Consider the following 20,377-nt stretch of genomic DNA (forward strand, 5'->3'; position numbering starts at 1 on the left):
AGATGATGATATTAGGATGATAGATGGTTGGGATATGATATATTGTGTTTTAAAATCTAGTGATTTTTTTTTTGGGGGGGGAAGGGGGTTGGGGTTTTGGTCCCCTCTGGATCAGCCCTGGGTCTGAGTTATGGGCTGCTGCTTGGGAGAGAGTGGTGGTGGGAAAAGGTTATGGAATTCACTTTCACTTGGAGGAGCCTCGGTTGGCAAAAATGATATTGTTCCAGCTGCGGCTTTCGATATCCAAACGCGGTTTCTCACTTATTTCGCTCGCCTTTCGCTGACCCAGACGCGACTCACTCGTTTCGCGACAAGATACGCGTCAGGAAGTTGGCTATTAATGCAACTAATTACTGTAAAGAATGTCCGCCGGCCCATCAATCTATCCGACGGTGGCCCCTGAGTTATGCTCAAGTCTCAGTCCACCAAGAGTCTGGCACTCCCACACACTCGCCGGCATGGGTATCCCAAGACAGATGATGCAGTAAATGATGTGTGTGATTCATGTCTTACCAAGGTTTTTCAGGTACGGATTACTCGGGAATGCATACAGCCTGCTTAGGTGACTCTGAACGAGCAGCAAATTGGGTTGAAGGGAATATAATATACTCCCTTGGTGTAGTATAATTATTGTGGAGAGTCTGGCTGTACGTGATCCGTATGTACTGTACTACAGAACCCAGTTCCATTTCTGCTACAGCCTGCAAACCCACCATCTCCGATACGCATACATACATACACAGTCGTAGTCATTCTGGTTAAGTCGTCACAAACCCCCTATATAGCCCTGTCATGATAGATTATTCTAGAACAAGTTTGGTTGGACAAACACCAACCGGATTCATCATGATCATCCATAACTCGTCACCCAACAACTCGGCGCCGGCCCATGCATAGAAAAGGATGAGGAAAAAGAGAAGAAAAAAAGAAAAAAATCAAAAGAGAAACACGAAATAAAGGGGTAGAGATAAAGCCAGACGAGAGTGATCTTTTTCCAAGGTGCCACCACCTTTGGTATCGTTTCCCATCATAATAAGCTCCGCCCCCGTCCGTGGCCCCCTTTTCCCGGGCCAGCTCACAGAAACGGCCGACGAATCTGGCTCTTCCTCACCCTCCGCTTTTCGGTAAACCTCCTCACCCTCCTCACTCCCAACTCTCCGTTGCCCACGCCGCCGTCGCCGTCGCCGTCGCCGTCGCCGAAACCGAACACCCACCGGGTCTGCATGCCGGCCGGCGCGTCTCCGCCGGCGCCCAGCTTGCCCGCCATCTCCCGCCGGCTCACGCACCGCTTGAACGCGGGCTCCTCCCTGATCTCGGAGTTGACCAGGTACCCGACGATCTCGGCCAGGCAGGTGACGCCGTGCGGCATGCGGAACGCCTGCCGGGCCGGGAGCAGGACCGCGAGCCCGGCGACGTAGAGCGCCAGCAGGCCGAGCAGGATGCCGTACGCGACCTGGTTGGCGAACATGCGCACCTCGCCCCACCCCCCTTCCTCCTCGCCGGCCCCCGCGCGCCCTCGGGGCGTGACGGCCATGAACGAGCCGCCCGCCAGCACGGGGATGAGGACGAAGAGGTCGGCGAGCAGGGACACGCCGGCGACGCGCCAGTGGCCGTTGCGCAGCGCCCTCGCCGTCGCCTGGCCCGGCGCGCAGGCCGCGTAGTCGGCGAGGACGCTCGCCTCGGCGGGCGCGCCGCCGAACGGCGGGTTTGTCGTCGTCGTTGACGAGGACGAGGACAAGGAAGACATGGCGGCCCAGGGCTGCAGGATGCGCAGGTGCTTGTCGAAGATCCGATAGGCGAGGAAGACGAGCGTGCCGAGGAGGGAGGGCAGGAAGGCGAAGAGAAAGTCGGCCGGGGAGAAGGCGCCCCCGCGCGGGCCGGTGCGCAGCCTCGGGGGGAATCCCTTCTCCAGGCGGGTGGAGGGGAGGAAAGTGACGACGAAGATGGCGATGACGAGGACGGTCGCTGTGATGGTTGCCCAGAGAAGCGGGGAGGTGCGTAGCGGGAGGGGGAGGTATTCGTATTGGTGGCGGGAGGCGCCGTTGGAGGCCTCGGGATCATGGTTGTGGTAAGGGTGGTGGTCGGGATGTTTCTCGTCGTGGCGTTGCATTCGCTGTGCGGTCGCCGGGTCCGGGATGGGCAGGAGGGGGTCGGCATCTTCCATGGGGTTGCCGAGCGCGTACCAGAGGCCGTGGCGGCCGTCTTTCCAGGTCCAGTAGCACAGCCTGTCGGTGGTGCGGCGGCGCAGAGCGAAGCGGATACCGTCGCGGCTCCGGGCCAACTGGGTACCGCGGTAGTCGTCGGCCGTGTTGGTCTCGGAGACGAGGGCGGCGATGTCGGCTACGGAGCGGGGGTCCCAGATGACGCCGGTGCTCTCCAGACCGGACCAATACCGCCAGGCGATCGCGGTCGAGGCTAGCAGGGCGAGGTATAGCGCGACGAGGGTCCAGGCGACGCCCTGGACGGTTGCCCAAACCCACCTCCGCTCCACGAGGATGACGGTGAACAGCGAGCTCTGCAGCGGGATGGTGAAGTTCGCCAGCCAGGTGACGAAAACGGGAACCCAGACATTCCACGGCCCGGCCAAGCGCGGCCAGAGGAACGAGGGGTAGAGCTCCTGGAACAGGGCGCCTTCCCTCTCTTCGGCCGACTTGGACGCCAGTCGCACAAAGGGGATCATGCGGGACATGGTTGTAACCATGTACTGCGCATATAGAAGCATCGGAGCGGCTATTAGCTGTGGGAAAATGCGGAAGAGGAAGTACCGTCCGCCGTAGAGCGAGTCCCATTCTAGCAGGCCTTGGTGAAGCTGAGAATAGACAGCGCTCAGGATCAGAGCCGCAATCATGAGGAGGCAGAGGAGCATAAAGACAAGTAGTGCCGGAGTCCGCAGCGGCCATGGTCTGAAGGTCGGCAGTGGCACGTGGCTTCCGGTGACAAGAAGCTCGTCTTGTTCGACGGGCCGCCATGCGTGAGGCTGGGCCGGGCGAGAGCCCTTCTTCAGGAGGCTCTCGGCAAGCGAGTGGGCAGATTCCTGCGGCCCGGGCATGAATGGACGCGTGAGTGGCTGCGGCCGCGTGTCTGGCGGCGCGGTCTCGGCATGGGGATGGGCCTCCGGAGGGGGGGACAATAGAGGATCGGAAGCCGGAGGGGGTTGCTGTTGTGGTGGTGGTTGGGGCTGGTAGGACTGAGGGCCATGTCCCTGAGGACCATGCCCCGGTGGTGGTGGTGCGAAGGCAGGCCCGGATGAAGAGCTTTGGCTGCCCGAGTTGGCAGCCGAGAAGCCAGTGTCCCGGTCTCGGCTGAGAGCCTCGATGGCGTAGTGGATGAAGGGCGTGTTGTCGACGCCCGGGGTGATGACGCCGTCGAGCCGGGCGAGCTCATCCCGGAAATCGGTCGCCATAGCGGGGTTCATTGACGTCGACCAGTCTGACCGTTCGTACGGAGCCAAAGGGGGAATCTCTGGGACGCGGCGGTAGGGGCCCTCAATGATGACGGGAGGCCCGTACGATCGGGCAACGGTGGCGGGGGTGAAGATGTCGTCTGGCAAAATGGCCGGAAAAGACTGATTGTAAGGGGCGGCTGTTTGATGTGTCGTCTGCGTTTGCAAGTGCCGCGCAGATGGATCAACGGTTGACGGAGAATCCTGTCCCAGTCTCACGTCGGGCGAAGGCTGCAGATGCGTTCCTATCACACAGCCATGAGCAAAGCGGCGCTAATATCAGATGATGGGCATCATACACGTACGAGGCTGCTCCACATGTTCTTCCGAGTTGAAGCTGTGTGAATTGCGTGAGTTGCGATGGTTTTGCGAGTGCGAGTCGGAGTTCATGCTTCGGAGTGCGAGGAGCCGGCGACAGGCACCACACGAACAGGAGCTGCGCGGTCAATTGCCCATCCAAACCTCAGAACAGGAATCGATGATGCATTGACGATGCAGGAAAACAATGCATCGTGCCCAAAAACAAGGAGTAGAATAGTTCACGGGCGGATTTGTGTGAGGTTGGGCAGGAGATAAAAGAGTCGGTGGTTGGGCTACCAGCCACCGGTTTTCTCTCGTTGAACTTGTGCCGGTTCCCTCTCCATAAAAAAAATAACGAAAACGACACGCTAGCTGACAACACACTGCCAGGTGCTTCGCAACGCTCAATTTTCAAGAGCCATTGTGCGCGATTTTGTTTCGGCACTGTGGTGCCTTTCTGCCCGCGCAAACATCCAAGGCATGCATCTCGGTCACTCATCAGTACTTCCAGCGAGCGCCTGATGTGCAAGGTATTGAAGTGTGCGAAAGTTGGCGGGGGTGGGGCTGTTGCCAAGAACAAGTGCAGTGGGGACTCTGAACCGGTGCCTGGAGCCCGGACCACCATGACCCCTGCTCTCCTCGCCTTGGATATGCCGTCCCTGGCAGGGCTGAACCTCCAAATGATGGGGCCATAATTAATTTAACCGCAAAAGAATATGAAAAGAACCGGCTTTGGCGACCTACATCATGCATCAGAAAGCAGTCACAAATGCTGCTTTCTTTTTTTTTTCGTGGAATTTTTTAACTCTTCAGCCCTCAGATAAGGGAGTTCCCAGTCCCGCTCTCGTAAATGTTTTGATTTCCGTGAAACCTCAAGAACAACCACCTGTTACGTTACCTGCAAAGGATGTGCGGATTACTATCTTCATGACCAATCTACTCGCTAATTAAGCTGAAAACGTCGTCCAAATTGTCACATTATCGACTAATGACTGGACTTTGTGAATCTCATCTGATTGAAGATGGAACGAAAGGGAAAGGAGGCTTACCGCTCAGACGGGGCATGTCCCGGGAATCTTGAGATTCGATGGATTCTTCCCTGCCAACTCTTCACCATGTCTCTGAGTGGCACTTATGAAACTCCAAAGGAGGTATGTACACAAAGAAAGCCCCGCACGGCCGTAGGAGGGACGGCCGCTTTGCGATCCCCCAGAGCACCCGAGGACCGGCCGCCGTAGTTGATGAGATATTCGGCCTTGATATATGCGAACGAGCCGCACCTGAGCCAGGGAGAAACACATTAGCATTGGTAGGCTTGCGCCTGGCCGGCATGGTGTTGCGAAGACCAGGAGCCCGCATCATCCCGAACCTGTACTCTTCCGTACATTCAGACCACGGCCGCTCACGAGAATTCTTCAAAAGTTAGTGCATATCACTAACATCGACATCCTACGTACAATGAGTGACATATCTTCCACTTGGTTACAACCCATCCGTCCAACCGTTGGGTGGGCTCGGCCTGTTCTGTCTGCCACCCTTCTCTCCTCTCTCTCTCCCTCCTCTTCGCATCTCACCACAATGACCAAGCCAGAAAAAACTTCGGCTCCGTTTCGGTCTGCGGTTTGTCCATGAAGACATATCAACCGTCGCCGCGCGGCTTTCAATACTCGACGAACTTGAGCTTTCCCCGGACCTCATCTCCGAGCTCCTCGGGCTTGACCAGTCCCTTCAAGACGCAGTCTCCCAAGAAGAAGAAGGCCCTCTCCTGCGCGTAGGCGAGGTAGTCGAACTCGTCCTCGGCATCGTCCTCGCTCTCCGTCTCTCCATTGGCGCCCGCCGCCGCCGCCTCCTCCTCCTTCCCTGGCTTTTTCGCCCCGCCAGCCGCATCCAGCCCTGGGATCTTGGCCTGCACGATCCCCCAGGCGACCCACTGCGCGCTATTGGCGGTCCGCCACAGCCTCGTCTCCTCTAGGAGCGCCTTCACCTTGGCCTCGGCCTCCTCTTCCCTCTTGCGCTCCTCCTCCTTCCACCCGCCCGCGGGGGCGCGAGCGTCCAACATGAACTCGACGATCGAGCTCGTCGACGGCACGGCGTGCAGGCCGTTGCCGGCAGACGGCGAGGGAGCGGAGCCGGCCGCGGCGCCGGCAGAAGCAGCCGGGGAGTCGGTGTGGGAATACTGCGGGCGGTGGTCCACGTAGGCTCTGATGAAGCGCCGCTGCTGCTCCGGGGTCGGGTACCGCGACGTGTCGCAGGCGTAGGGCCGGACGGCGTCGTGGTAGTTGTAGGCCCACTCGGTAAAGTGGTTCGCAAACTCTAGACCCGGCACGTTGGCTGCGGCGTACTCAAAGTCGATCACAACCAGCTGTTTGTGTTCGTTGGCCGGCTGGAGCAGCGGGGATTTTTGGTCGTCGGGCCGGACGCGGAGGATGTTACCGTATTGTGTCTGTAGTTGGTGAGCGCGCGCGCCGGCCCCCCGGGGCCGGGGGGGGGGGGGGGGTTGGGTTAGCGTCCCAGATTAGTAGTTGAAGGAAGTGGAAAGGAAGGAAGGGAAGGAAGGGAAGGGAGACGGCTTACATCATTATGGGCAAAGACAAGCCTGTCGCGTATCTTCTTAGGATCGCCGTAGTAGGCATCAACGTATCGGCGATATTTCTCTACGAGCGCCTTGAAGACGGGCCACTGCACACCACAAACGAAACCCGGCGATTTCGACGCGCCGTTTGATGGGTTCTGGGAATGGGAGAGGGTCCGTCTATCGAGGAACAAAACCGTCTTTTCGACTTGACCAAGCCACTTGTCCCAGTTCTTCCACACCGCCGGCCCTTGGTCCTTCTCTTCCTCGAGCAGCTCAACGCCGTCATGCAGCTCCCGCATACGCTTGGCAATCTGCCTGGACGTGTCCGCTTCGCGCATACTGCCCGGGGTCAGCGCCGTGGCATTCAAGTACTGCTCGAACCTGCCGTTGAGAAACGTGCCTAGCAGCCGGGGGCCGATCTTCTTCCGAGCAAGCCGTCTGAGCACTCCCAGCTCGTTCTCCCGGTCGATCAAGTGATCCACTTGGGGCCCGTAGACCCTCAGCAACACCTTTCCCGGCTGCTTCTTGCCGGGTTCCCGGGGCAGTAGGGACTCCGGGGGCGGCGACACCACGTAGACGGCATTGGTCAGCGCGCCACTAAGGCGCTCGACCGAGATGGTTTCGCCGCTGTCTAGCGGGACGCGCCTCCAGCCCTTGAGGCGCAGAGTATGCGCCAGACGGATTATCTCGTTTTTGAAGGTGATCCAGTGCTGTCGCTCTTTCTCCTCCTTCCGGCCCGAGACGGAGGCCCCGTCTTCGGCACTGGCTTTGCCGCCGCTGTAGGCAAGAGTCTTTGAATTGTCCAGGAAGGCATCGCAGCTGGGCACCACAACGTCGTCGTCGAGCCACTCGGTGTCGGACGACGCGGCCCGGGCGAGGTTCCTGCTCGATCTCTTTCGGTGTCTCCGTCCCAAACGCGGCAGAGGTTGCGTGAGGGAACCAAGGCCCAGGGCGGCCATGCTCTCGTCCAAGATCCTCTGCAGACGGTCCAGTGACACCTCGCTCGAGTCGGACTCGATGGAATCGGCGCGGGGCCTCCCCGGTTCGGGAACCGGAATGCTGACATCGTCGTGCGCTGTCTTTCCCCGTACGCGGGACCGCCGGGACCTCTTGTTGGCTTGTTTGACCTTCTCCCGCTCGAGCCACTCTGCCACCTGGGACAGGAGCCGTTCGGTCACCATATCGGGCCTGTGTCGGTGATGAGCATGAGGCTGCTGGGTCTGGACTTCTTCTGCGGAGGCGGCAGAAGAGGTTGCGACTGCCGAGTTCTGGCCACCTTCCGAGCTGGCTTGGCTGAGGGTAGAAGGCCGCGAAGGGGTGGCGGGCAGAGGGGGGCGTCCGCTGAGTCGCTTCGCAGCGACACCGGCCGAGAATTGCTTCTTCACCTGCAGGTCATCGGGAGAAGCAGGCGAGGGCGCGGGCTCAGCGATCTGAACAGCTGCCATGTATTAACACAAGTGCGCTCCGACCACGAAACAAGAAAAGAGGGGTTGAAGAAGGGATGGTCCCTCCCCCGGGGGGGGGGGGGAGGGGAGAGGGAAATGGCAGGACGAGCAAGCTCCCACTTGGGCAGGCGAAGCGCTTGTGCTCCCTGACCGATAAGAGTTAGCGTATCTCAGGGTGCCGCGGCGGGACTGGGCAGATGATACGCTTCGTCGAGATGCTGTCATGCTCGGCCGGGGTGGGAGGGAAAGTTTTGAAACAATTCGAGATGTGTGTACAAACCTTTGACGGGAGCGCTGAGAGGGGACACCCGCTCGGCCTCGCCGTCGGCTTTGAGGGCGGAGCGCCTTGGCTGGGTTGAATTCCCTGGGGAGGGTGCAGGCATGGTACCAGATGGGCTCGGACAGCGGAGTGAAACGAGGGTGCGATGCAGGATGGTCCTTTCTTTTCGCGTGCGCCTCGAAATGCAGTGCGCGCGACAATGATAAGGAATCTTCAGAAACTACTAATGTACCCAGGGCAGGTTGGACGTTTCGATGCCCAAGTCACTAGTATTCGCTCTTCCCCGCGCGGTCGGTTCTCGCAAGGAAGAGGAGATAAGCGTTTACCGGTGTGCCCGTGTACTTCGTAGCTAGTACCTTAGGGTGGCACTGGATGAGACTGGTCTGTTAGGAAGATAAGACGAGACCAAAAGTTTTCACATCAAAGGTAAGCTACAGCACGAGAAGAAATTTGGTCTTTTTTTTTTTTTTTTTTTTTGCTCGAAAATGGCAGGCTATCGGTCGGGAAACTGATCTCGTGGGCTCGGTGGGGAAGCGGTGGGCCGTTACATTGGCGGGTCTGGACCCACATCCCTTGTTCACTCCCTTGCCCTTGTTTTTGTATCTGGGCCGAGGTGAAGTGCATATGACGGAAGGTTGGCTCGTGCTTTCCTTGACGGCATGACGTATGTGTGCTCCTGTAGTTAGTTATTGTGCAATGCCATTGGACCCTGTCTCCTAGATTTGGCATGAGTACCACTCCTGAGCTGCCGTATCGGATTCAAGGTACCGGGCGTCTGGGACGCACGTGCGGGATAACCTACCAAATTCGTTTTCAGCTTACTACGTAGTTTGGAGATGCAAAACTCCCCAGTCTCTCTCACAGCATCACGCGTGAACGGTAAATTAGTACATGACTACGGAGTACACAGCACTGCAGGGACAAAATAGTCCGTAAAAGTGCGCTCTTTTCCAAGGACTAATCGAACAAGTGGGCATGTATGATACAATTCTAATACAGTCATTGGCCTCCTGGCCTCAGTTCATCCTGACTGTTCCCTTCCAGTCTTTCATGTGGTCCAGAATAATCTTGGCGCCCTGCTCTGGCGAGTGCTGCCGTCCAAGTGCCTCGACAAAGTCACCATCCGGATCCATCAGGTAGAAGTAGATGCTGTGGTCGACCAGGTAGTCTTGGCCGGGTTTGACGTTGCTCGGTGTGCTGAAGTAGACGCGGTACGCCTTGCACATGGCCTTGATCTGCTCATATGTGCCCGTCAGGCCGATAAACTTGGGGTGAAACTCGACAAGATACTCCTTCAGCTCCTTGGGGCCATCGCGCGCCGGGTCACAAGTAACAAAGACGGGTGTCAAGAAGCCGGGGCGCTTCTCCTCGACCAGGTCGAACATGCGCGCCATCTTGTCCAGCTCATCGGGGCAGATGTCGGGGCAGTGGGTGAAGCCGAAGTATACCTGGCGTAGAGCAAGACGTCAGCATGGGAACCGTACGGGCGCCTCGCCGTCTTGCCGCACACGACGTACCAGAGAATAACGCCCCTTCAAGTCTCCGTCCGTGAACCTGTTGCCGTTCTGGTCGATCAGCTCGAACGGCCCGCCCACCTTGGGCTTGCCCACGCCCTTGGTCGACTCGGCGATCCGCTTCCGTTGCATCCGCTCCTTTTCGCTCTCGAAATACCACACGAGGCCGGCGGCCGTGATGACGAAGAGGAGCCCGGCCTTCCATGAGAAGGGCTGCACCCCAACAGGTTAGCCAGAGCGCCGCGCAATCGACCAGCAGAGCGCAATTACGCGCAGTTGCATACCCCGGATCTGTACCGGCTCTTCGCCTCGTCCACTGTCTTGAAAAACCTCCGCTGCCCCGTCGGCTGGCAGGGGAAGGACTGCAGCTGAGATCTGGCAGGGCTCGGAGCTGTCGGTCGCTTCGCCGGTAGGCTTCTTCGCACTGTCGACATTGGGCGGGCGCACTGTCGCCGTGCTGCTCTCGAAGCGGTACTGAGAGCGGCGCGTGCCGCCGCTGCTGGCTGCGACATCGTTGGTGTAAGGCGTGTTTGGTCGTCGAGTTGTAGGACAGCAGGTCCGGTCGTGTTCAGCGAACGGGAAGCTTCCTCTTCGGCTTCGGCGACGTACAGGCTTCAATGGAAGCCGAAGCTCGGGTTGTTAAAATCTCCTGATTGGCGCCTCCCGCATGCGCCACTTGTGTGTGTTTCCTCCGCAGTTATCAGCTTATCGGTCGAGACCCGCTTAAGTGCATGCCAAGGAGAATGTGGGACAGTCGCGGGAATAGTACGGATTACGGATTATGCTTCTATTCAACTCACACTTCCCTCGTGAGCCTCACAGAATCACGACGGCGTGAAACTTACGAGGCGTTTAATCCATCAGTTCAAAGGCAGCTGTGCGACTGTGATGCCTGTTTGACCAAGCCTGGGCCTTACCATGTGGGTCTGGAGATTCACAAAACAGCTGGTGCCGGCCCGAATCTCGCATGGATGATGGCCTTCTCGTCCTCCTTCTTTACTCCCAAAATGGCATCCGCCAGCGACGAGCAGCAGCAGCAGGATCCTCAGCCAATCAAGCAAGAACCGGTGGCTGAAGGAGAGCCTGGCCATTCGTTGCCCGACATGTCTCGTTCCGACAACACTCAGGCTCCGCCGGGTGCTGCCGATGGCAACGACCACGAGATGGGCGACAACAACGACAACAACGACAACAACGATGGCGGCGCCGCCGGGGGGGGCGCGGCCGGCACAGCGTCCAAGAGTGTCGCTCCCAGCAACAACAATAACAACAACAACAATAACAATAACAATAACAACACCAACACCAACACCAAAAAGAAGAAGGGCACCGCTGCCGCCGTCAAGGGCCCTTCGAAACGCGGGCGTCCCGGCGGCGCCAAGAAGACCAAGGGCGGCGGAACCAAAAAGGCGAAGACGGATGCCACGGCAAGGCAGGCCGGCGGCGACGGCGGCAACTCGAGCGAGTCCGACAACGGGCCCTACTGCCTCTGCCGCGGCCCCGACGATCACCGCTTCATGATCGCCTGCGACCGGTGCGAGGACTGGTTCCACGGCGAGTGCATCGGCATGGACAAGCACACGGGCGAGAACCTGGTGCAAAAGTACATCTGTCCGAACTGCACCGACGGCGGCCGGTACTCGACGCGCTACAAGAAGATGTGCTCGCTTGCCGGCTGCAACAATCCGGCGCGCATCTACGACTCGGCCCGTCCCAGCATCTTTTGCTCGTCCGAGCACTGCCAGGCCTGGTGGGAGCAGCTCATCGCCACCCTGCCGCGAACCAAATCCGGCTCGGACGCCGACGAGCTGACCCAGGAGGAGTTCATGGGCCTGCTCGACGCCTCCCGCACGTCCTCCTCGCCAGACGACACGGACACGGGAGACGCCCACCCGCCCGCCCGCCCCTGGCGCCTCGGCACCCCGCCGTTCTCCACGCCGTCCAACTTCTGGGACCTGCCCGCCTCCTCGCGCGCGCTCACGCCCGAGGAGCAGGAGTTCCTCACCGCGTCCGCCACGGCCCGCTACCAGCTCGGCGAGGAGATCGTCCTCTGCAAGAAGATGCTCCAGCTGATCGAGATGGCCCTGAAGCAGCGCGAGGCGGCCATCGCCGCCGGCAAGGGCACCGCCAAGGACCTGTGCGGCTACGACTCGCGGCTCGACACCGTCGGCGCTACCCGCCAGTTCGCCATGTTCCTCCAGACCCCGGAGGGCGAGGCCGCCCTGTCCAAGTTCGGCACCACCGCCACGACGACGATGACGACGACGACGACGACCACCACCACCACCACCAACGGTACCACCAACGGCACCGCCGCGGTCAACGGAGCCGCCGCCGACTCGATCCCGATCAACGCAGTCGCCGCCGCCGGCGCCAGCTCCATGCCCGGCAGCGATCCGGACTTCCCTTACATGTGCGCCAAGAAGAAGTGCAAGCCGCACAACGGCTGGAGCGCCATCCTCACCAAGAGCGTCAAGCACGACATCAAGGAGCTCGCGGCGCAGGCCAAGGAGATGCTCGATGCCGAGCAGCGCGTGCGCGACGGCGCCGCCGGCCGGTTCCGGCGGCGGATGAAGGAGGGGAACAGGGTCATCGTCCTCTCCGACGGAGCGATGGACGGCTCGTGAGGCAGGCAGGACGGAACCGTCATCGTCATGTCTTTGTCCGGAATGGTGGAATCCGAAAGGGGGTCGAATAGGAAAGGCTGTTTTCTGTCAACTTGGGCATCTCGCATTTGAGCAAGGGAGTTGAGCAAGGGAGTTATGGTTATGAAAGAAAAGACCTCGGTAATTTGGATCCGGAAAACTAGGTAATAATGCAACGAATGGACAATCGGGCTTGATATCTTGAATTGCCAGATGGGGCTCTCGAAATGTTGTTGTAACTGTCATCATCGCTCTCGGGCATCGCAAAGTCTGCGCCAACCATGCTAGCAATCATATTCATTCAGATTCTATGCTATATACACCCGTCAAAATTTAGTAAACAGCTGTCATACCAACCAGTCCCGTGTTCTTGCGTCGTACATCGTACGTCGGACATCCTGTCGCTCTCAAGCATGCAGTGCTAGTTCGTGAAAGACGCGAGAGAAATGAACCCAAATCTCATAAACTGAGCAGAAGAGGGCCTGGAGAGAGAACATATCAGAGATGGGGTATACAGAAGAGCAGGAAAAGATGGAGCCATGCCACCTCTCATAACAGCGTAAAATCAGTCATACTTTTTTTGCGGACCAAAAGAGAAACCAGAGGTAAACAACCACCGCCGAAAGATCAAAGCAAACCGTACATCTGATCGGGAGAGAGAACTCAAATGGAAAAGAAATGAAGATTCATGAGGCCGCGAGACCTGTTTTTTCCCGTCTTGATTCGGCCGCGAGGCCCATCCTGTCTTCTTGGGACGCCGTCGTGAAAGTCGAATGCAAACCGCTCAATAAAAAAGCTATGATGATCTTCCCTCCCTCGTCACATAGCTTAGTTTCTTTGTTCTTCGTCATTCGTCAGGAGCGGGACTAGACGGAGAGTTAGCGGTCCTGTTGATTCCCGCTGTGGCCAAGCCGCGGGCCTGTGGACTTTCGCGATGGGGTTTCCCACGCATTTTCACCCCCCTCTTCTTCCCTATTTCCCTGTGTGAATGGTGTGATTAGGATAGTATACCAGCGTGAACATGGGCGCTTCTCTTTCTCTTCCAGTTGCGGAGCATCCAACGACGCATAATATCGAGGAGCTCACGGCTGCCGAGCCAATGCTGCTCTTCCAGCCTTCCCAGGTGCCATAGCTCTGCATCTTCCACAGTCCTAGGTGGCGTGATTTATCTCGCCATTGGCGCGCCCTATCAGGACCGACGTTTCCCGGTACTGCTGGAATGACCATGGCTGCGGCGGGACGACCCCCCCGGCCGCCTCGAGCTGCTACCGCTGCCGGACCGCTCCAGCTCGCGTTCCAACTCCTCGGCCCTCTGGCGAAACCCCCGGACAATCTCGCGAATCTGAGCAATGCGGTCAAAGTCCAGTTCGAGCTCGTCAATCTGGGCCATGATGTCGTGGTACCGCGCAATCTCGGCGTCAGCATTGTCGATAAGGTTTCCAGCGTGGTCGTAGACGCTCAGTGTCACGATTTGAGACTGCTCCATCAGGTACTCGAGCCGCTGCTGTATCGACTGCATGACACGGTCGAAGTGGTGGCCCAGGGCGGTTAATGACGAGGTATCCATCAGTAGCAGCCCTTGCGACGAAGCGCGGCTTGCCGCGCGTGACGAGGTCGACCCGCCACCTGCCGCGGCCACAGCTTGCTGCCCATGTCGCAAGAGTTCAATCTGATCTTCTGTCAAGCCCAGTTGCGTTTCTGGCACGGCATTCGCATCCGGAGCCGGTTGTTGCGACGACATGGCTGCTGTGACACCAAGAGCCGAAGCTCCGGTCCCGGATAGGTGGCTAGGAGATGATATTGTCCGTGCAGCGCAGCGAGGCGAAGTTGCCGCTCTCGATTGGATATACCTGCCGGGTCACCGAGCTACGCGAGAGGACTGCAGGCTGGCGTCCAGGTTTCTCCAGAGTCCCTGAACCCGGGATGCGGGGGTACAGGCTGCTATGACAGTACAGCGTGCTCCTGATGCCTACGCGGCGCCGCCAATGTCCGCACCCACACGGTGGTCAACCTTGCGCCCTCCCGGACTCGGAAGCACCAAACGATATGACGCCTGTAAAGTGGTGACAAGAAGACTACGGGGTATGCGGTGGCTGCACCCAGTGACCCGGTGCCCGGTTGCTGGCGGAGGGGAATGCGACACCGAAAGCTGGAGCGTCGGCGACGTCTTGGGCTCGTGCAGCATCATTGTTCCGCTCGCAGTGTGATCACTGCATCGATGCCATAACAGCTTGGCCGACGGGCAATCGTGAGGGTGCTGTGCGGGTTTTCATTCGACGATAGGTTCGACGATAGAAACGCTTGGATGAGGGTCGAGCAGAGGGCAAATTCGGGGAGCGTCCGCGAGGAGCGATCGCAGCGATGCCTGGCCGTTCCGGATTCCTTTTCCCCCTCTTGTGATACGCATCCAAAAATGCTGCCCGACTGGCCGTGTCATTCATGTGTTGCGCCGTGTCCCACTGTACCGTCCGTATTCCGTAAACTGTCGCGACAGCAATTCTTATGTGGAGAAAGATATCTCGGTCGTCCTTGGTCGGGGACAGCTCCCCTTTGCCTCCGAGACACTCTCAGCTTTTGGTGGAGCACTAGTTCGGCTGGCTGTTCAAAACCGGGACTTCGCGATGACTGCTGGGGGTTGGTTGCTTATTACCGCCTTTTCCCCACGCGGGAGTGCAACGCATCAGGTGACAGCGGGATGCTCGAAGAGCCCACCACTTCTGGGATGCGCCAAAAGGATAACCCAGATCGACCGACTAGTAAGAAATCTGCAGTTTTAGTTTAGAAGCACGCGCAAGGTTCGACAGGTCCGTCCGTCCTAGCAATACGATGAAGAACGGAGAGGGCTGTGCTCGACGATCGTGACATGAGCTCGGTGATAATGCACCAATTTCCTCTGGGGAGATGTGTACTCTGGACTGTGAGTAGTCGTGAGAGAATGGCCAGTTGAGCTGATCATGGACATCGCAAAGTTGCATCTGGTTTCCCTTATTGGCCACCGCGTAGACTTGGCAACCGAGTCCCACACAAAAGGTTCGACAGGGATACGGAATAAAGTGTAAAATCGAAGCGGAACCGCGCCATTGTGATGGTGATGCTCAAAGATATCGGGTCGCCACATGCCGCCTCTGAGTACGCTTTCGGCTTCCAGTCGCAATCACTGCGGCCGCCAATGCCTCTCACAACCTTTAGCACAAACCGAGCCGCCATCGGAAGACAAGGTGCGTGTATCCGGCTGGGCGGAACGAAAATGGAACCCGGTTCGTAGTGCCGCACCCGACGTCACGAAACGCAGTGTTGTAGGGCTGGGTTGCTCAAGCTGGAAGGCATGTCGATAGATGAACTCAGGTCGAGTACCCGGGGTTTGGGGCAAATGCATACACACACGGAGGCCGTGGCCTTGTTCTTGGCCTACAGAATTTCTGATGCAGTTAGGGAAGACTTGCCAACCAACTTGTGGAGTCCCGGAGAGGCCCCCTCCGCCCGGTAAAAGGTGTGCCTTCCGGATCTTCTTCATCGTGCATACGGGTCCCGCCGCATTCCTGTGTAAGCCTAAGGCCCGACCCTGAGTCGGATGTCGCTTCCAAAATGCTCCTTGACCGCGGTAGGCAGGTGCTCCTGCAGTACAGTCCGCCGGTGGAATGGGGACAACTAATTTGTTCTCGCGTGGGTAGCAAGTGAGCTGGGCTCTTGCCGGAATTGGGGATGGCAAAGTTCGCAATCAATTCTCGCTTCGCTCCCGAGGAGACGTATGGCTCAGGTACCTAGCCGTGCCAGTTCTCTCGGCCGCCATCACGGACGGAGAAAGGCTTCGAAATCGAGCACGGCTCCGATATCCCGCGCTCCCACTCCAAGCCCCGCATTCTCCTACGATTTGCTTCCGTTCGCATATTTCCATCAATGAACAGCCGATGCAATGTGGGGGGGAAAGCGCGTATAAATATCGTGTGTTGCCGAACATGATGCTGCTCAAGAGGCGGGCCAGCTGCCCTTGACTCGGTCGCAAAACATGGTGTCGTTTTCGAGCCTGACCATCCTCGGCCTAAACCTAGCCGCACAAGTATCTTCAACCATTCTTCAGAATGGCCAAGTAAGAGAGACCAGTTTCCCAGATACTCGAATTGATCCGGCAGACTACTCGTTTACGACGTACCCGGCCAATGCCGCCGAGATCTCGTACAAAGGGCGGTGGGACTCGAAACATGTCTCCTGGTGGTCGTGAGTCGAAACCCCCGTAAAGGCCCGTTAGATTCGGGAAGCTAATCACCGCACTGGTAGAGCCCCCGGTATCAAGTTTGGCTATACCGGAAAGACAGTAGCCATCACCTTTGGCAACCTGACGGATAATGGCGTTCTCGTCGGCTATCGCATTGGAGGGCTCGACTGGATGTTCACCAACATTACAGCAGGGGCTACTCACCTCCTCGTGAGCCCAGAAACGCCGGGTTCAAATGAGACAGGGCCAATCAACCCGTGGACGTTTGAGATGCGGGTGTCGAATTGGGCATACGGCGTGCAAATCGACTCCGTTCACGTTGCCGCCGGGGAGAAGCTGGTCAAGATCCCGGATTTTGGCCGCCGGATCGAGGTAATTGGCGATAGCCTCGCCGCGGGAATGTACACGACGTACGAAGGGTTGTCGAGTTGGGCCTAGTATGTTTGTCCTGATCTGCTCGTGCGCAGCATATGATGCTGACGACAGGAAGCGGCCTGGGAGCTGGCCTGGGCAACACCGAGTTCACGGTGACTGCGTATCCCGGAATTTGCGCCGCAGACCAGGATTGTTGGGGAAATCCTCGTGGACAGGTACACCAGTGGTTTTATACTTCCGATACGAGCTATCGTGCTTCGGTGATACATGGCGGTCAGTCAGCTCCGCGAGCCTCCTGACGCTGCGACGACTCTCACACATCATGACACAGACGACCCAGAGCCCTGGGACTTTGCGAAACACCCAGCTGCAGACATTGTCGTCATCAACATCGGCACGAACGACAGGAATGAGGCGAACAATGTTTCGACAGAGGCCTACATCGATGCGTTGACAAAGATCATTGAGGGCATCTACGGCAAGTGGCCGAAGGCTCAGGTCATAGTCATGGTGGGTTCTCGACTGTATAAGTCTTTTGCAGCCCACATAGCGTAGTCTCTTACATGGCATTGCTGCAGTCTCTCTGGCTCGGATTCTACCAGAGCGGGAACACCTACCTCCCCAATGCGCCAGATGGCTGGGTCAAGGACATCTACGACATGGTTCAGTGGTGGGTAGATTCTGCGCACCTCGCAAGCAACGTTAGCTCGGCTTACCACATGGACAGGTTCAACTCGGACGACTACCTCCGCAACCCAATTATTTACGACGGCGTCACCAAGGAGACATCAAGAACCGGAAAGCGGGCAAAGCCCTTTGTCCACTACTTCAACACGACAGGCATCATGCAACACAACGACATTGGGCCACTGTGGCACCCGACTGATGTAGGCGCCATCAAGGTGGCCAGTCACCTGCAGCAGTTCATTCGTATCAAGTTCGGGTGGGACTTTTATGCCACCGGCCCGGAGTGAGTTTCCTCTTTCTCTCTCACCCAATGGCTCATCACGGTTTAGAGGGGCTGACAGACGCGTTAGGATATTCCACGAGACTCTGTACTGGAATGACGAACCGAACTACTAATGAAGCTTACGATAGCCGGTCGGACATGGACCAAAAGAGTGGAAATGGCGCACTTGTCAGTGCCAATGCCCGGAACCGTAACAGCCAGGGTAGAGTGGCACTTCAACGGTGCTGCTGGAGGCGGCGGAGATGCCCAAAGCCTGGGGATTAGATGCTTCCGTCCTCTTTGTGTTTGACCAGTTCGATGAGATAAGAACCAGAGCGAACCAAGGACTAACACCCAATTACCCATCTTCAATCTTCTGTGGGTTGTATTGCGTCGCTTGACATTGTGTACCACCGAGTGCACCCACCCTCTCTGTCGCCCTGATCTCTTGCTATTAAGAAGAGGGGGAGTTGTTTACACACTGAGCACGCTTGGGTGCCGACAGCGTAGGCCTATGTAGCCAGTATCAACTGAATATATTGTGAGCAGCTGGTCCCATCACGTTGGAGAGCTTGACCCCTCGGTTTCCAGGCGCGCTCCGAGACCCTACTGTCAGAATCTACTTTTGCCACGGGCAGATTGCTTTCATGAAAGTGCCTGCCCCAGACTATGAAGTACAGTAAGGGCTCAGTGTACCTAGCATGACAGGGGAAACAAACAGCAAAACGGTAGATGCTTTTCTAAACTGACCACTGCTTTGAGTGGCTGTTGTGAGTGTGGTCCGACTGGCGTTTCCACCTCCCAAGAACCGAGAATTACGTGATGGGCAGGTTAGCTACCTATGAACAGAGGTGTTCCGTGGTGAGGAGCCTGGCCAGAACAAGCTCTTTCTACTCGCTTCACGTCTGTTTCTTTCATCCTTTTCTTTTCTTTTCTTCTCTTGTCCTATTTGTTCGATTTCCCCCCCCCCCCCCCTCTCGGCCATTGAGTCCTCAAAGTACAGTCGATAAATGTGACTTGAGCAAGGCGTGATGAGCGGCTCTGCCCGCGGCGAAATCGGCCATCATGGTCTTTCCACATGACTTTGCTTTCCATGGCCACGCAGTGACCACTCCATACCGCAGATCTGCACAACGACAGTATACGGGGGACAAGTAGCGGGAGTACGGAATAACTATCGGCACAGTCCCCTGTCAACTTACTAACTCGTGCACGGTCTGAGGTTGAATGAGGCCAGTCGAGGAGCTTCCGTCCCGTGCCGCAGCAAAAAGGGGGGGGGGAGTGCTCGGTACCGTTCACCCGAGTTTTGAGGCCCGTTGATCATCGTTCTTAAGCTTCTTAGCCATAGGGCGTTTCATATACCAAACACTGGCGGAAAATGCTTAGTACGGCATGGGACTTGTAATCCGTAGTCTTTGCTGTTTGCTACACTAGACGGGACGGCCGGCTGGGCAAGGAACTTGCACATCCCCTGGTTGGTTAGAGACTAACTACCGAGATTTATGAGGCAGGGCTCTGACGTTTTGATGTCAAAGTCTCTCTCCAAATTGCACCTCACCACGGAACACTAGCAGATGCTTCCGGGGACGCTGTCGAGATCCCCTGGTGTCTGTTCTTGCCGCTGCTGCGGTTGGAAGGGGTCTTTTGGCCAGAGGATTAAGTGACAGCAGCAGGTCTTCGCAGCCGCTACAAGGCAGGTTTAGCTTGCGAGCTCCATTTGCCATCCGTTCAAGCTCTCTTTGTAATCCGTATATTCAGACGAGTTGCGTGTTCCTCTTTATGGTGCAGAGCACTAACTATGCTTTCGCGAGAAACGCCTTTCCCTTCCAGACTTTTTTTTTTCTCTTCTCTCGCCAAAGCAAGTGAGCCACTGCGAAAATGTACCTGCATACCCAGTTAACAATTTTGCAAGTCGTGCTGTTAAGTTGGCTGGCGAACCTCTACTGTGGGCGTGCTCTGGAGAAGCTACCCACAGAGAATACAAGCAGGTATGCAAATGCACCAGTGTAGGTACAGATTACAACACGTACGGATTACACTACTGCAATCTCGGCTTCTTTTGAGCGAGGTTCCTGCACCGTGCAGACTCGGGCCCCGGAAAAACTTGCTGCTTTGTTAACGTTAGTTACTTACCCTAACCCTGTTATTTACACTACCTGAGCTTACACTAGTGTGCAAGCACGGGCCAGCAAACAGTACAGTGTAGTCTATTTGGTAATGTTGACCAGGCACCCCCTGTTGCCCTTCACTCGGCAGCCGGCCGACCCGGCTCGTCGGGGCTCTGGCGCGGCGTCTCTGAAACGCCAACCCTGTCTAAGCAACGTTGGCCTCCCTTTTAAGGTTCGAGCCCTAGGGGGGGAGAGGGGGAAAACAAGGAAGAAAGTGTATCCGTACAGAAAACGTTAACTCACCATCCGATCGCTTACCTAACGACATGACAATTCCCCCCCCCCCCCCAAACAATCTTCTCTAAAGTCCGACATCTTCCAATAGTGTACGGATTCATCCGGGTACATTACGTGGACACGAAACTTGTATCGATCAGGCGCAAGGCTGCCGATCAGCCTCGTCGGGATCGGGAAATCAGACAGACTGACAAATGAAATCCGAATCCAAGAATCTCCATCCGATCGGCGACG

The 20,377-nt window shown here is 57.4% G+C and overlaps 6 protein-coding genes across 6 annotated transcripts; 2 read left to right on the plus strand and 4 right to left on the minus strand.

The window, feature by feature from the left end:
* Positions 1-615: 615 nt before the first annotated feature.
* Positions 616-4,170, minus strand: P884DRAFT_216744 (uncharacterized protein). Its single transcript, XM_069439323.1, has 2 exons — positions 3,748-4,170; positions 616-3,687 (listed from the first exon to the last, which is right to left on the minus strand). Exons 1-2 carry the CDS (start codon positions 3,830-3,832, stop codon positions 1,076-1,078), a joined length of 2,697 nt encoding a protein of 898 aa, XP_069301176.1. The 5' UTR covers positions 3,833-4,170; the 3' UTR covers positions 616-1,075.
* A 1,232-nt stretch (positions 4,171-5,402) lies between these two features.
* On the minus strand, positions 5,403-8,145 carry P884DRAFT_296705 (kinase-like domain-containing protein; the record flags this gene model as incomplete). The annotated part of the gene is made up of 3 exons (XM_069444435.1): positions 5,403-6,185; positions 6,317-7,755; positions 8,043-8,145. 3 exons carry the CDS (start codon positions 8,143-8,145, stop codon positions 5,403-5,405), a joined length of 2,325 nt encoding a protein of 774 aa, XP_069301177.1.
* Positions 8,146-8,944: 799 nt separating this feature from the next.
* On the minus strand, positions 8,945-10,180 carry P884DRAFT_282491 (SCO1/SenC-domain-containing protein). The gene is made up of 3 exons (XM_069443601.1): positions 9,841-10,180; positions 9,560-9,769; positions 8,945-9,490 (listed from the first exon to the last, which is right to left on the minus strand). Exons 1-3 carry the CDS (start codon positions 10,066-10,068, stop codon positions 9,059-9,061), a joined length of 870 nt encoding a protein of 289 aa, XP_069301178.1. The 5' UTR covers positions 10,069-10,180; the 3' UTR covers positions 8,945-9,058.
* Positions 10,181-10,563: 383 nt separating this feature from the next.
* P884DRAFT_274841 (uncharacterized protein) lies at positions 10,564-12,183 on the plus strand (the record flags this gene model as incomplete). The annotated part of the gene is made up of 1 exon (XM_069442776.1): positions 10,564-12,183. The coding sequence occupies one exon, from the start codon at positions 10,564-10,566 to the stop codon at positions 12,181-12,183; it is 1,620 nt and encodes a 539-aa protein (XP_069301179.1).
* Positions 12,184-13,055: 872 nt separating this feature from the next.
* On the minus strand, positions 13,056-13,942 carry P884DRAFT_296708 (uncharacterized protein; the record flags this gene model as incomplete). Its single annotated transcript, XM_069444436.1, has 3 exons — positions 13,056-13,067; positions 13,288-13,352; positions 13,471-13,942. The coding sequence occupies 3 exons, from the start codon at positions 13,940-13,942 to the stop codon at positions 13,056-13,058; spliced, it is 549 nt and encodes a 182-aa protein (XP_069301180.1).
* A 2,039-nt stretch (positions 13,943-15,981) lies between these two features.
* Positions 15,982-18,097, plus strand: P884DRAFT_236348 (Lipase, GDSL-like protein). Its single transcript, XM_069439986.1, has 7 exons — positions 15,982-16,416; positions 16,477-16,851; positions 16,905-17,062; positions 17,121-17,299; positions 17,368-17,459; positions 17,517-17,759; positions 17,827-18,097. Exons 1-7 carry the CDS (start codon positions 16,208-16,210, stop codon positions 17,870-17,872), a joined length of 1,302 nt encoding a protein of 433 aa, XP_069301181.1. The 5' UTR covers positions 15,982-16,207; the 3' UTR covers positions 17,873-18,097.
* The last annotated feature ends 2,280 nt before the right edge of the window (positions 18,098-20,377 follow it).

This window comes from Thermothelomyces heterothallicus, assembly GCF_042370625.1.
Source record: "Thermothelomyces heterothallicus CBS 202.75 unplaced genomic scaffold P884_scaffold_2, whole genome shotgun sequence".
Taxonomy (NCBI): Eukaryota; Fungi; Ascomycota; class Sordariomycetes; order Sordariales; family Chaetomiaceae; genus Thermothelomyces; species Thermothelomyces heterothallicus.